The sequence below is a fragment of the Phyllopteryx taeniolatus genome, chromosome 3 (genome assembly GCF_024500385.1).
Source record: "Phyllopteryx taeniolatus isolate TA_2022b chromosome 3, UOR_Ptae_1.2, whole genome shotgun sequence".
NCBI lineage: Eukaryota > Metazoa > Chordata > Actinopteri > Syngnathiformes > Syngnathidae > Phyllopteryx > Phyllopteryx taeniolatus.
The window spans coordinates 25,921,524-25,936,451 of NC_084504.1; the positions used below are offsets into that span (position 1 = coordinate 25,921,524).

At 41.1% G+C, this 14,928-nt stretch overlaps 1 protein-coding gene across 13 annotated transcripts in view; it reads right to left on the reverse strand.

Moving 5' to 3' along the window:
* Positions 1 to 2,449: 2,449 nt before the first annotated feature.
* ccser1 (coiled-coil serine-rich protein 1) overlaps positions 2,450 to 14,928 on the reverse strand; it is a 118,502-nt gene continuing 106,023 nt past the window's right edge. For 9 of the 13 annotated variants that reach the window (XM_061767895.1, XM_061767896.1, XM_061767898.1 and 6 more), the window contains one exon: positions 2,450 to 8,697. In XM_061767895.1, the coding sequence (XP_061623879.1) occupies positions 8,098 to 8,697 (600 nt within the window). In that variant the 3' untranslated portion in view covers positions 2,450 to 8,097. The remainder of the gene's footprint in view (positions 8,698 to 14,928) is intronic. The other 4 variants (XM_061767900.1, XM_061767901.1, XM_061767904.1 and 1 more) reach the window with 4 other exon arrangements.

Genomic DNA, 14,928 nt, shown 5'->3' on the forward strand with positions numbered 1-14,928 from the left:
CTCTTTAGTTTTATGTTTAGTTTGACAGTAACCTTCAGAGCTGAGTCGCAATAATTTCTCAACAATATTACTAATTGTATATTTTTTTTTAATTTCTAGACGATAGCATATACTGTAGTTTTTGAACAAATTGCAGTTATGGAAAACAAAGAACAGTGTCTCAAATGGGACAAATGGAGGAATAATGACATGATATGGATGGCCGGGGACATTTAGAGAAATGCCTCAGTGACAGCGCGCGGGTGTCAGACAAAAACACACACACACGCACTGCTCAGGTGTCACAGTGACACAACTGGTTAGGACTGCAGCCAGCCTGCGTAGTCAAGTGGAATGGAGAGGCAAAGAAATGAAAGTTGTGATGCACACTCACACAGAGATACACTACCTTTTACGCCTTGGGGGATACACGCTTGTCACCGCACGCGAAACGACAGCCCGAGGCGGTATTCGGACCGAGAAGTCTTGCAGCTTCCCACAAACGTATTAGGCCTTCAAAAAAAAGTCAAGGAAAGAGAGGCGACACTGTGCTGTACCCTTCAAAATCAATAGGGCACTCACATACTATCGATGACTATTTTGACAGTCCCCCCCCCCCCCCCCCAAAAGTATTGGAACGGCAAAGTCAATTCCTTCGTTTTTCTTGCATACTGAAAACATTTAAGTTTCAGATCAAAAGATGAATAGGAGACAAAAGTTCAGAATTCCAGCTTTTATTTCGTGGTATTCACATCAAGACCAGAGCGCTAAGGGAGAAACTCAAACCATTTTGAAGCTGAGGGAAGAGGGAAAATCGATCAGAGCTATTGCACAAACATCGGGTATAGCAAATGGAACAAATTGGAATGTCCTGAAAAAGAAAGAAACTACTGGTGTACTGAGCAACAGACATCAAACAAGTCAACCAAGGGTATCAACAGCAGCGGATGACAGAAACATTGCGAGAGCTGTGAAGAAACACCCAAAGACAAGTCAGTGACATCACTGCCAACCTCCACAGGGCAGGGGTGGAGGTATCACAATCCACTCCTCGAAGAAGACGTCGAAAGAAGAAATATACAGGCCATACCACAAGATGCAAACCACTCATCAGCAAAAAGAACCCTAAGGCCAGATTTGATTTTGCAAAGAAGTTCCAGAGATGAGCCACAAACGTTTTGGAACAAGGTTTTTATGGACAGCTGAGACCAAAATTAACCTCTACCAAAGTGATGAAAAGGCCAAAGTATGGAGAAAGAAAAGATCTGGTTAAGATCCAAAACACACAAGGTCATCTGTGAAGCATGGTGGAGGTAATGTCATGGTGTGGGCTTGCATGGTTGCTTCTGGAACTCCTTCACTAGCCTTTATTGATGATGTAACTCATGGTAGCAGCAGAATGAATTCTGAAATCTACAAAATCATTTTGTCTGGCAATTTACAGAAAAATGCATCCAAACTAGTCTGGAGAAGCTTCATCATGTAGCAAGACAATGACCCAAAACACACTGCCAACACAACAAAGGACTTCATCAGGGGGGAAAAGTGGAAAAGTCTGAGACTGGCCAAGGCAATCACCGGACCTTAACCCAATACAGCATGCATTTTACCTCCGGAAGAGGAGACAGAAGGGAGAAACCCCCAGAAACAAGAAAGAGAATGCAATAAAGGCCTAGAGAAGCCTTTCAAATGAAGAATGCAACAGTCTGGCAAAGTCAATGGGTCGCAGGCTTGATGCAGTTATTGCAAGCAAGAGTTTTGCCAGCAAATATTAAATGTTATTCTCTTGGAATGAATAGTCTGTTCCAATGCTTTTGCTCAGTAGAAAAGTGGGTGGCTTAAAACAAAAGGTGCTCTGTCCTGAGTTGCTTTAACACATCTAGATGTAAATACTATGAAATAAAAGCTGAAATTCTGAACTTTTGTCTCATATTCATCTTTTGATCTGAAACACAAATGTCTTCAGTATTCAACAAAAACAAAGGAATTGACCTTACTGTTCCAATACCTTTGGAGGGGACTGTACCACTTCAGTATTCGTAGGAATGGAGGCACACAATAGGTTCTAAACGTCTTGTTTTTCCAGGTAAAAGCACAAAAACATTTGGATATGTTTTTTCCATTAGACACCAGTGACATAGTATGTGAAACGACAAGCTACATTATTTGTGTTAATGGAGAAATGTTTACATTGTGTGTTTATGAATGTACAGACAGATATTTAACCTGCGTGTGAAAGTACAGATGTTTTTACATTACGTGCTGTATTGTAGACATTGTCACTTAAGGTATAATGTGTGTTAAAGTTGAGTCATATGTTAACGTGTGTCAATGGACAGACAGTCGTTTGCAGGTGTATGTGAAAGGACAGTAGTAGGAGGCGTACCCAATGAAGTGTGTCCCAGCCATCATGGCAGTCGACTGGATTAATTCATCCCAGCGTCCAACTCGACTGGACTGACACTTCAAGGTTGTTCTTCAGGTAACTCACATTTATTGATGTGCCGTCATAACAACTAACATTATGTAAAAACGGCCCCCCTCACCCCAAAAAAAAAACACAATGCAAGCATGAAAGTCTAACGAGTTCAAGTGTTTTACATTGATTTAATGCCATTAAATATTAATAAGAGAAAATCCTCTGATAAAATATGATGACAAAAAAAAGCCCCCAAAATACAACGCATCTAATTAAACCTGATGAAGTCAAAATTATATTAAGCAGACATGTATCACATATGATTGGTCAAAGATATATAAATAAAAGACCCACAATTCAACCTCAACCGGAATGAAAAACAAAAAGTTCAGAAATCTGTGTTTTGTCCATGCTTCTTAACCATAAATGTTATATACCCTTGGAAAGCTGTTTCATTTCTACTTGAAACAATACCCCATTTGAACATGCATTTTTAGGATGCGCAGCACAATAATGCCGCTCCACAACAGTGTGTTACCAGCAGGACATAGTCAATTGTTATGTGTACTACTGGAAAGCAGGTTTCACCCCCCTTTTAAGCAATTGCCCATTTCTAAGGAAGATACAACCCCAATTCCAATGAAGTTGGGACGTTGTGTTAAACATAAATAAAAACAGAATACAATGATTTGCAAATCATGTTCAACCTATATTTAATTGAATACACTGCAAAGACAAGATATTTCATGTTCAAACTGCTAAACTTCATTGTTTTTAGCAAATATACATTAACTTGGAATTTTATGGCTGCAACATGTCCCAAAAAAGCTTGGACAGGTGGCAAAAAAAAAACTGAGAAGCTTGAGGAATGCTCATCAAACACCTGTTTGGAACATCCCATAGGTGAACAGGCTAATTGGGGACAGGTAGGTGCCATGATTGGGTATTAAAGGAGCTTCCCTGAATTGCTCAGTCATTCACAAGCAAAGATGGGGCGAGGTTCCAGTGCGTGAGAGAATAGTCGAACAGTTTAAGGACAATGTTCCTCAACGTACAATTGCAAGGAATTTTGGGATTTCATCATCTGTTGTCCATAATATCATCAAAAGGTTCAGAGAATCTGGAGAAACCACTGCATGTAAGCGGCAAGGCCGAAAACCAACATTGAATGCCCCTGACCTTCTATCCCTCAGGCGGCACTGCATCAAAAACCGACATCAATGTGTTAAGGATATCACCACATGGGCTCAGGAACACTTCAGAAAACCAATGTCAGTAAATACAGTTCACCGCTACAGCCGTAAGTGCAACTTGAAACTCTACTATGCAAAGCAAAAGCCATTTATCAACAACACCCAGAAACGCCGCCGGCTTCTCTGGGCCCGAGCTCATCTAAGATGGACTGATGCAAAGTGGAAAAGTGTTCTGTGGTGGAGTCCACATTTGAAATTGTTTTTGGAAATTGTGGACGCCAAAGAGGAAAAGAACCATCCGGACTGTTATGGACACAAAGTTCAAAAGCCAGCATCTGTGATGGTATGGGGCTGTTAGTGCCAATGGCATGGTAACTTACACATCTATGAAGGCACCATTAATGCTGAAAGGTACATACGGGTTTTGGAGAAACATATGCTGCCATCCAAGCAACGTCTTTTTCATGGACGCCCCTGCTTATTTCAGCAAGACAATGCCAAACCACATTCTGCACGTGTTACAACAGCGTGGCTTTGTAGTAAAAGAGTGCGGGTACCAGACTGGCCTGCCTGCAATCCAGACCTGTCTCCCATTGAAAATGTGTGGCGCATTATGAAGCGTAAAATACGACAACGGACACCACGGACTGTTGAACAGCTGAAGCTGTACATCAAGCAAGAATGGGATAGAATTCCACCTACAAAACTTCAACAATTAGTGTCCTCAGTTCCCAAACGTTTATTGAAGGTTGTTAAAAGAAAAGGTGATGGAACACAGTGGTGAACATGACCCTGTCCCAGCTTTTTTGGAACGTGTTGCACCCATAAAATTCTAAGTTAAAGATTATTTGCTAAAAACAAGAGTTCGTCAACTTGAACATTAAATATCTTGTCTTTAGTAGTGTATTTAATTAAATATAGGTTGAACATGATTTGCAAATCATTGTATTCTATTTTTATTTATGTTTAACACAATGTCCCAACTTCATTGGAATTGGGGTTGTACATTTGTAGGTTGGGCAGTAGAAATGCCATCTCACAGCAGTGTGTGACCAGCATCACACACTCACTTGTCTTGTTCAACCATTGAAAAGCCCCTTTATTTTGCTTTGAAATGGTGGCCCATTTATAACAAACATGCATTCGCAGGATGCATGCGACGCAAATGCCATCCCACAACAGTGTGTGACCAGCATCACATACTAAATTGTCCTGCTTAAGTCACAAATGCATGTTCCATGTGAAGGAGGCATTGTTTCAAAAGGGAAAAAACTGGCTTTCCGAAAGCATGACATGCCTAATGAGTATGTCTTGCTGTTCACACACTGCTGTGGGATGACATTCCTTACAAATAGGTCAAAATACAACTGGCTTCCAGTGGACTAACATGCCAATTGAATATCGAATGTGATACTGGTCACGCAGTGCTGCGGGATGGCATTTGTGATACTCAACCCTTACAAATGGCCTCCCGATCCCACAGCAGTGTGTGACAAGCATGATGTACTGAATTGAATGGTGCTTACAAACTGGCTCCAAAGGGAAATAATGAGGCATTTCGGTGGTATAACATGGGAGTAGAGTATGTCACACACTGGTGTGGGGCGGCTTTGTGGTGAGTTAAGCTCACAAATGTTCTTTCCTTATAAATGTGGCATCATTTGAAAGCGAAACAAACATTTGTACAACATAAAAATTGAGCATAGGTCACATGCTTCAGTGGCATGACCAACACCATTGCAACCCCACAGGAGCGTGTGACCAGCTTGACATACAGAATTGAATGGTGCTTATGGGGTGTCATTTCAGAGGGGGATAAAAATAGATTTTCCAATGGTAGAACATTTACAGGTAAAAAGCACTTGTGTGACATCACATAAATAATCTACAAAAAACAAATTTTCCAAACATTTTAGTTTTATGTTTTAATGACTTTTGAATTGAATTGAGTTGTTTTGAGGTCGCAATTAGTTAAGGTGCAAAGAACTGGCTTTCAGACGTGTGAGTACCGACAAGTTATTACTAATATTATTTGGAATGATTGTTTTTTTTGTTTTTTGTTTTTTTAATGGCAATGTCTACTCTAGCTGCAGACGGACGTTTGTTCACACCTTCTCATAAGGATCCTATGTACATGTAGAGCCATTTAAAATTCAAAAAAGTGATTCCAGACCAAAAATAAACATACAATCAGCAACATTTTAAAAAGCAAAAAATAATATATTAATTTTGATTCATTCACAATAGCAACATTATAGGTATTACTGTCCTTCCCACTGCCTGATTGTTCATGTTTCCTGTGCCGGTAAACATAAATAAGGCAATAATAAAAATACAAATAAAATTCCCACCATTAAAAATGTAGCTTCTTGATTCGTCAATGAGATAGAATGTTAAAACTCGACCTTTTAAATAAAATTGAGTGTGATTAGCAGGGCTGAGGTGAATGGAGTGAGAATGGAGGGGTTGGGTAAGGGAGTGGGGGGGGGGGGGGGCGGCAGGAAAGCACCTAGCAGCAAAGTCGTGTAACCGTTGACTCAAACTCTTAAAAATGGATCCATACTAACGAGGTTTTAAGTTTGATACAAAGGAATTGGACGTGACCTCTTTCAGAAACCTGATTGGCTTTGCTCATATTGAAAAAAACAAACTTGCATTAATATGTCGATGCAATGGAACCACAGCGTCCGATCTGAACACCAGTCAACCTGATTTGATCCAGTTTGGAAGCACTTTTCACATGGGAAATAATGCAAATACATTAAATACAACACTCCTGTGTCAAACTGTCGCCATTATAAAACCTTTATTAAAGCTACAGGCATTTAGTAAAGTAAATAACAATATTCTTACCAGTTAAAACTTGTATGTTAACCACTAAAACTACTCTGCTTTAATTTTGAGGACAAGTGAGTTCATCTTTTGCCGCTCACTGAGCTGAGTTTTAGCATGATGGTTCAAACTCCTGACATTTTTGTGCGGTACATTTTTAGACGAATGTCATTTTAGACTCATTTGTTGGCTTTCGAGGTTCCACTTCATTTAAAAATGTACAAAATCTAAATTTTCGGTACGTTTTTGGACATCCTTGAAACCTCTGCTTAGATTTAAATGTGCAAGTGGATTATGCCAATGAGTTGCTACATAAACAATTTTCAGTAACCTCTTTTTGAAGACTTTATGATGCTCGTTTAGTTTTCTGTCAATGTTTTGACATTTTGGAATGAACAACTGGTAAAAAAAAATGCTTGGAATTCTAGACAGAAAAATGTATCTTCTTTTGCGAGGTAGAAACAGCCCCGAAACTATATAAATTCTCTCTTTGTGAATGTTTTCTCTGTAATTACTTTGGACTAAAATTAAGAGCTAAACTCCACCAACAAAAATACGAAATGAGTTTTATAATACTACACTGCCCTTTATGTGACCACATATTCTTGCGTGGCTGCACAAACTACTTGGCGTGTTCGTAACCTCGAAACCTCATATTTTGGGTCCCCCGTAAACTGAGAACCCTCTGTATTGTGTATTATCAGCATTTGTAGGTTAACATTTTAGAATTGCACGGTGGGCTGGATACAAAGCTCTCAGCGAGCGTATATATTTGTGTGGTGTTCCCTTCTTGAAAGAGTTTGTTAACAGACTTATGACGCTCCCCTAAGTGTCCCTTTAACACTGGAAGGAAGGAAGGAAGGAAGGAAGGAAGTTCATTGGCGTACATTTTGGCAACGTGAGACAACGATGTCGGCGAGTATCCCTGCAAAGCACACTTCTTCACAGCGTTCAGCAGCAAAAAGGTTCAAATAAATTAAAAGGTTTAAAAAGAAAAAAAAAGACATTCAAAAATAACTAAAATGTGCATAAATTGAGGTTCATCCTGTTTCCTGCTAGCCATCTATGAGGATGACCGTGTGTGTGTGTGCGTGCGTGCGTGCGCGCGCACTTTGTAGCGTGCATACGCGGGCGTAAGCACATCTAAACTGTCGGCATGACACCACGTGTACGTGTCTGCGTGAGGGAGCGGATCAACAAAATGTCCCAAGTTTCATCCAGGACTGTTGCCTGCTTGTGTTCAGGTGAACTTCGCCAGTGCTTGTTTTCTTTTGCAATTTTTGGGAGAGGTTTGCGTGTCTGCATGTGCGTGGATAAACAAAATGTCAGCGAAGGTTGATCCATGACTTAGGTGGTTGTGTTCGGGTAAATGTCTACTCTTTGTTTTTTTTTTCTTCCTGTATTTATGAGAAGAGCACCTGTGTGCGTGTGTGTGTCTAAATTGCTGAACAACATCAGGTGATTTTTTTTTTTTTGTGCCGCATTTCTTTTCTCTCTTTTCAACTTTTTGGGACGAGTCAACAAATTGCTGTTGTGCGTGTCGTTGCGCGTGAAGAAAATGTCAGCGAAGAAAGAGCCACGAGAGTTGTGTGGAGCATTCCGTTGAATTTGTGCATCGTTTCTGGTTTTCTTTTGCGACTTCGCAAGAAGAGCAACCAAAATGTTGGCTGGCGATCAAGTGTCTCTCTGCGTGAGCGCCTGGAGGTCGGCGGTGTGCAGGGAGTGCTGGAGGAAGACATTTTTTCGAGAGTAGCTGTGCAGGGACAGCGGGCCGCGGGGCGGTTGCCCCAGGCGCCCCGTGAAGGGCGACGAAGAGCAGGAGGCGGAGGAAGGGGTCGGGGGGGAGGGGAGGCCGGACGAAGAGACGCTCCCCCTGCTGGCCAGGCTGGAGGAGGAGGAGGCGCCCACCGCCCGGGGGATGAGGCTGGGGTGGTGATGCTCCCCCTTGCGGGCCGCCAAGCTTCCTCCTAAGGACTCGGAGGAGGACGACGCCGCCGCCCTCTCCGGCTGCCTGCCGGTCAAAGACGACATCGCGCGGGGAAGATGGGGAGCTGCGTTCGGGACGCCGGCCGGTGGGTGAAGGTGGTTGTCGTCCCCGTCCCCGGCAGAACCGAGAGATAGCGGGTGTTGGGAGAGGTTAGCGAGGTCCCCTGCGAGCGGCAGAGGGGGCGACGCACCCCCGGTCCGCAGCGCCCTTCGCTCCTTTAGGGGTAGGCTGTTGCTGTTGCTGCTGCTGCTGCCTGGTCCTGACCACCGGCCTGGATGGCTGTTGGCCTGAGAAAAACAACAACAAAAGAAAATAGACATCACAAATGGAGTCGAGTATATGCTGCTTTAAGAAAACACTATATAAATATAGAACACACAGCTGCCTCATGATGACAAACATACAATATTCTTGAACAAAAACATTTGTTTTAAGAATCTTAAGTCAGTTTAAACTAGTTCCATTGATAGATTTTTTTTTCCATTTATTTTAGGGACAAAATCTATTATTGCTGCCATTGGAACTAGTATGAGATTCTTAAAATAAGACCTTGTAGCGGCAAAGCAAATGTATTTATATTGCGCATTTCATACACAAGGTAACTTACTCAATGTGCTTTACATGATTAAAAGTATTTCACAATAAAGAAAAATAAGACAACTTAAAAGCATTTAAAAACAAAGAAGAAAAACACTGAAAGAAAGATCATTTCAAAGTGGAAAAATAAAAAGCAGCATTTTTTAACCTGGACTTAAAAACATTCCCACTTGGGGCTGACTTCACTTCTGTTGGCAACATTTTCCGTTTGTGTTCAGCATATGTTTGGATCTCAAGTCTTTTTAAAGTCTTGAAAATTGAGAAAAAAAAATCGAAATTGTCTTAATAAGTACAATAAGAGGGTTTGACTTGAAACCAGATAAAGGCACTAGGTAAGCTTGTGCGTTTTTGCAGTGCTTACCACTGGTTGCGGTTACACGGACAGGACTTTCAAAATCACCTTGCGTAATGAGCTACATGCTGCTTCACCATGTCAGATTTCAAGAATAAGTCTTCTGAGTAACACGGCACCTTGTGTCCAACTCCTAGACAACATCGACCCACCTTGTGATGACAAATAATTGTTTACAGTTACTTGGAACAAGACTTTTATAAAAAAATAACCTTGGGGAATGAGCCACATGCTGCTTCACCCAGGCACAGATTTCCATACAAGGCCTTGTGACGAACACGGCAGCTGCTGTCCCACTTATTCTAAAAATAGAGCCACCTCGAGATGACAAACATGCACACGTTTGCCTATCATACACAGTCTTGATCAAAGCACAATTTGTTTTGAACAATTCTCCTTCTCGACTGCGGGATGAGTGAAGGTGTTTCCGCGCGGGGCAGGAGAAGCCAGGGTCTCCCGAAGAGAGGCGCGGCAATTAGCGCGAGGGGGAGCGTGTGTGTTGGCCGTCGGCTGTTAATTGGGTGACATTTGGAGACGTGGGCTCTCTGGGCTCCTGCAGCTTGTTCTAATTGTTTCTCAACCAAGCGGAACCCTGCTCACTAAGGAACGCACGCGCGCAGGCGGGCGGGCGGGCACGGACGAGGCGGCACAAGCAGGCCACAAGGTTTGCACGAACCCGCAAAGCGCCGCCATCAAACGAGCTCCCTGGGCGCGGGGGGAAGGATGGCAAATAAAAATGGATGGCAGAAACAGAAGCCACCTGTTCTCCTTTCACACTCGACTGCGCGCGCCTGCCGCTTACGAAACGCAGCTCCTCACGGCCACCCTCCCTCACACACGACCCTGCAAAAACTGAAAACAAAAAAAATAATCTCACCAACATTAAAAACAGCAGAACATTGAGTAGAATTGGTTCCGTGACCAAGCTCGTAACGCAACTTACTTGAATACCAAAAAAAAAATTCGATTGAAATGAATAGAAATGACAACTAGTTCAATGCCAGACATTTCAGAAATTTTTTTCCCCCACAAAATATTGGGTTTTACGATTATATATGCACCGATTCCCTTTTTTCACCAGGAAAAAAAAAAAAACAGATTCTACCGTTTTCTGTTGTTTAGTAATCAACAGTAGAATATACGTAGGTTGTACAAAATTCAACTGTTATTCCCAGAAACTGGAGTTGTTTCCCAAAGGAAACAATATGAAGCATGCCGTGACTTTTATGCAAATATTTGTGATTTCATGACACCCCGAACACTGGAACAGTGGTTTTATTCCATGAATCAGGCAAAACAACATTTAGGAATAGCTTTTGTTAGCAAAATAATGATTCATTTACCAATATACACGCACATGATGTCACGTCAGTCATGGACACGTATCATTTCGGGACTCCAAATACGGTGAACGTGGTCCGCGTCACACGTCCAAGAGCTCTCTTGTACTTTTGTCACATTTATGACACACACATACGTCTGCTAACTACCACAACACATACTCTGCGAAATCTATACATATACTGTACATGACACTGGTCAACAACAAATGTATTGCCGAAGATTTTTTTTAGCCGATTGAGGACAATTTTGCTCAATCAGGTCAACTTGTTTAACTTTGGCCATGTTTTTGTTCACAGGTGCAGGTATTTTCGCTGATGAATGACGTCATTGATCGGACCGGCGAATTATGACAAAGCCGATCAGCATAAAATGCCAATTATCGGCCGATACTGATCAGGCCCATCAGATCGCTGTAAAGTCTAGTAACATTCAATTTACAGGTACTTACTTTTATCCATGTCTACTGTTCGATTTACAGTAAGCGAAGTTTTTAATATTTGATTAATAAACTGAACAACTTGACAAAAACCTGAGCGACGCAACCTCAGCGATGCAAAATTGTCCTCATTCAGTTGGAAATTTTTTTTTTTTTTTGGTAACCCCACTTTATATATGTATACTGTATACAACAATCTACTAAATGAAAGAAGATTCCCTTCTTTCACCAGGAAAAAAAAAAGTTTGATTCCACCTTTTTGTCTTCTTTAGTAATCAGCAGTAGAATATAAGTAGGTTTTACTAAATTCAGCTGTTTCTGGCGACGCAGCAAGCAGTCTGTCATGCATTGTCTTGACTAAATGCACATAATCATCGTGGTTTGTTTTTCTACCTTTACCTTTTTAGAAAGTTACAAATTAGACAGATGTTACATACAGAAGCTACACTCTTGATCTCGAAAGTGAAACCTGTGGTATAGTTGTGCTGGTATGTGTGTGTGTGTGTGTGCATAATAGGCAGCGACAGATGGAGACAAAGCAAAAGGTCAAGTGCAATGAAAAGAGAGGCGTAAACAAATGGAGTCAACGGATGGAAGGGAAAGGAGAGGGGGGGAGACAGATTGGCGAGGAGGTGATCAAAGACGCAGATAAAACGCGAGGAAAGCAACAGACGGCCGGGAAAAAAAAAAAACAAACAGATTTACAAACTCAGGTGTCCTCTCTCAAGTACACGCCTCTGAAATATTGACAGCGTTTGGATGTGAATAAATCACAATGATGCTTTTTAATGATGCAAATGGACAAGAGAGCTCCTCAAGAATCTCAAAAACTCCCCATCACGGGACACTTTTAATGACTTTCAAACAACACGAACACACTGCATGTGGTACGCGACACACCGGGGGGAAAGAGTGCAAGCCAAACACCAGCGACATCAATCACACACAAGGACTCAATACCCCACGGAGGCGCAGAATCCTAATGAAGACCGAAAAAACACACTGGACACCAAAAAAAAGAGCTGAGTCCTCACCAAGATCAAGAGGAAAACGTTGACTCTTAACATCATTCTGATATATTCAAATCCTGTCAAAATCTTTTGATATAGCAGAAATGGCACACTTGACGTTTCATTGATCCACGAACCACAAATTAATCAAATGTTTTCTTTTAATGAGATGAGAGAATGAATGTTCTGAACTACCGTTTCCATGCCATATTGCAGAAGAATCATGCTGACCAGCGGAGTTGAACATGCTTAGCGGTTGAGGTTGTCGCAGCGCAGGAATTCATTCCTAGGCAAAGATCAAATTAAAGGAAGAAAAACGATCAAATATAATCCTGCAATTCGCTAGCAACCGGTCCAGGGTCTGGCGGGACAAGCGCAATAGAAAATAGAGGGATATAGAAATTGTTTTTGAATAATAATCCACAGAGGTAGTTCATTTTCAAGTACATTTTTTTGCATTATTTACAATTGGAGAAAAAAAACAGCGCAAATGAATAGTGGTCATGCAGTAAAACTAAATATTTTTAGAGCATTTGTAAATTCAAACAAAAAAACAAGTTACCCCCTAAAAATGTTTCATTCTGCATTTAGTTTTTTAACAAAATCCCACTAAATTATTTCCTATTTATACAACATCTACTCAGAACTGAAAGAAAAAAGATGCCCCTGCTCAAAATAATATATATCTATCTAAAACCAAAAGGAAAAAGATGGTCAACCGTGTGCATGGTGAAAAAATAAGACGGGGACTTTCTATTACTTGCGCACCTAAACGACAATGTAACAAATCAGTTATAAAGACAAGAAGAAAACCAAGACCACGGCCTGGAATATTCGGTGCACGCCTGCAGACATCCACGATTAAAGGCTGCATCCATTTGCCACCAAACAATCAAATAAAGGCTGAGAATGCGAGCGCGCCGGCTGTCATAACAGACATGCACTTGCAACTTGTCGGTTTACCTCAGTAAACACCCGCCCTGAGGAGGACGACAACAGCCTGTGGCAACTTCCTCCCCTTTGCCCTCCTGCTCTTCATCTAGCGCATAAAGCTCTTTTGGACTGTAATGTTTAGATTTCGGAGGCCTTTAATTCACACCTGTGCAACAATATTCTTTCGCTCTCTCTTTCATGACCACATCTGCCTCTTTTTTTTTTTTCTAAAAGTGAGATGTCACTTTAATTGCACGACAGCGGAAACGCATTCCAATGCAAATTCAAATTTACGTCAGAATTGCGGACGTAACCTCACTCTGTATGTAAGTTGGAATGCGCCATAGCCATAAGTTATTCACCAACCTGTGCTAATGCAGTAGTAAAGTCAGAATTACGGAAAAATTGTTGGATGACAAATATTGATTTTTGTCATTTCTTTGTTGGATTTTGTCAGTTTTGTTTTACTGCTTTTGCAATATTTTTTTTTTTTTTTTTGTCATCTTAACAGTTTTTGTTATATTTTTTCCAGTTTGTCAGATTGTTTTCATTTTTTGCCCAATTTTACAATTTTTGTATTCTGTTTTTGTGCCTTGTTTCCCCGATTTTTGTCTTTTTTTCGAATTTCTTTCTGTATTTTTTATTTTTTTAACCGCATAACTCACCTTCGCAGGCAAGTTGCAACACAGTTTTGTTTTTTTAAATACCTACTGTACAGTAAATATTTGTATGAAAAACACTCATCGGCCTTAAATGACCACGTATTCTTACGACGCTGCACAAACTAGTTTACTACACTCTGTTTGGATCATAGAAACATCATATGACGGGATCATCATAAACCCTGTGTCAAGAGATCTGCTAATGATGGTTGCCAAGAAAAGACAGGACCGACCAAGTACGGGGATTATCTTGAAATTGTCCAAAGACCTTTGTCGAGCATTAGTGTTTCTTTTGTGTTTCTGTTACCACTCCAGCTCGCCTGATCGGACTCTCGGCCGGTGACATCTAGTAACCTTTGTGAACAAAGAACTGTGATTTAGATCTTCTGTGACATGTGTTGAGCATTTGAGTCCATCTGTTTGTGCTGTCTGACAAGAGCACTCAGTGAAGATGTAGACTGCCCTGTTATCTTTCTGTGCTAGCCAGCTAGCTGCCATACAGTATGCTTGTCATCTAAATCACACTAGTGGTTTATTTCATGTTGAATAACAGGTGCTCCTCTGTTTACGACTGTCCGACATACGTTTCGCGGTTATGATCCGCAATGACGTAGCTTGCGCAGCTGCGTAAGAATACGTGGCCAAGGAGCAGCAGAAGGCATGCTCAGTTGCAGCCATACTTACAGTTTCTCGTTTGATTGTTTTGTGTTGCAGTGTTGTTCACAGAAATATTAAGCGCAATTATAATTTATATCATAGGATAGTATGAAATTTGAACAAAAACGAAAAAAAAAAAACTGACCAGAAACAGGCAAAGTCCCACTACAAACAGAAATATTTGGCAAAAAAAAAAAACGGACTAACTATGACTTTTACTACTGCAATAAATAGCGGAAGCCCTATAGTAAGAAACTAGGATGTTGAAAGATTTACATTGGCACCTAGTTTCTGCTTTAACTCACGCAACCACAACACACACTCGCTCTTTAATGTTGAAAGAGTTTGAATTCAACTGAATATGTGCATTATTATTCTAGTAAGTGAATGTAAAAGCTGGGAAGCGTGTGGGTGTTTATCTTATATGACGAATTGAACTATGCCAGGGCGAAGCACTGCGAGTGGGCACGTCCGTGACACCAGTCTTGCTCTTTGTCCGTGTTTTTTTCTTCTTTCCTCTCCCTTGA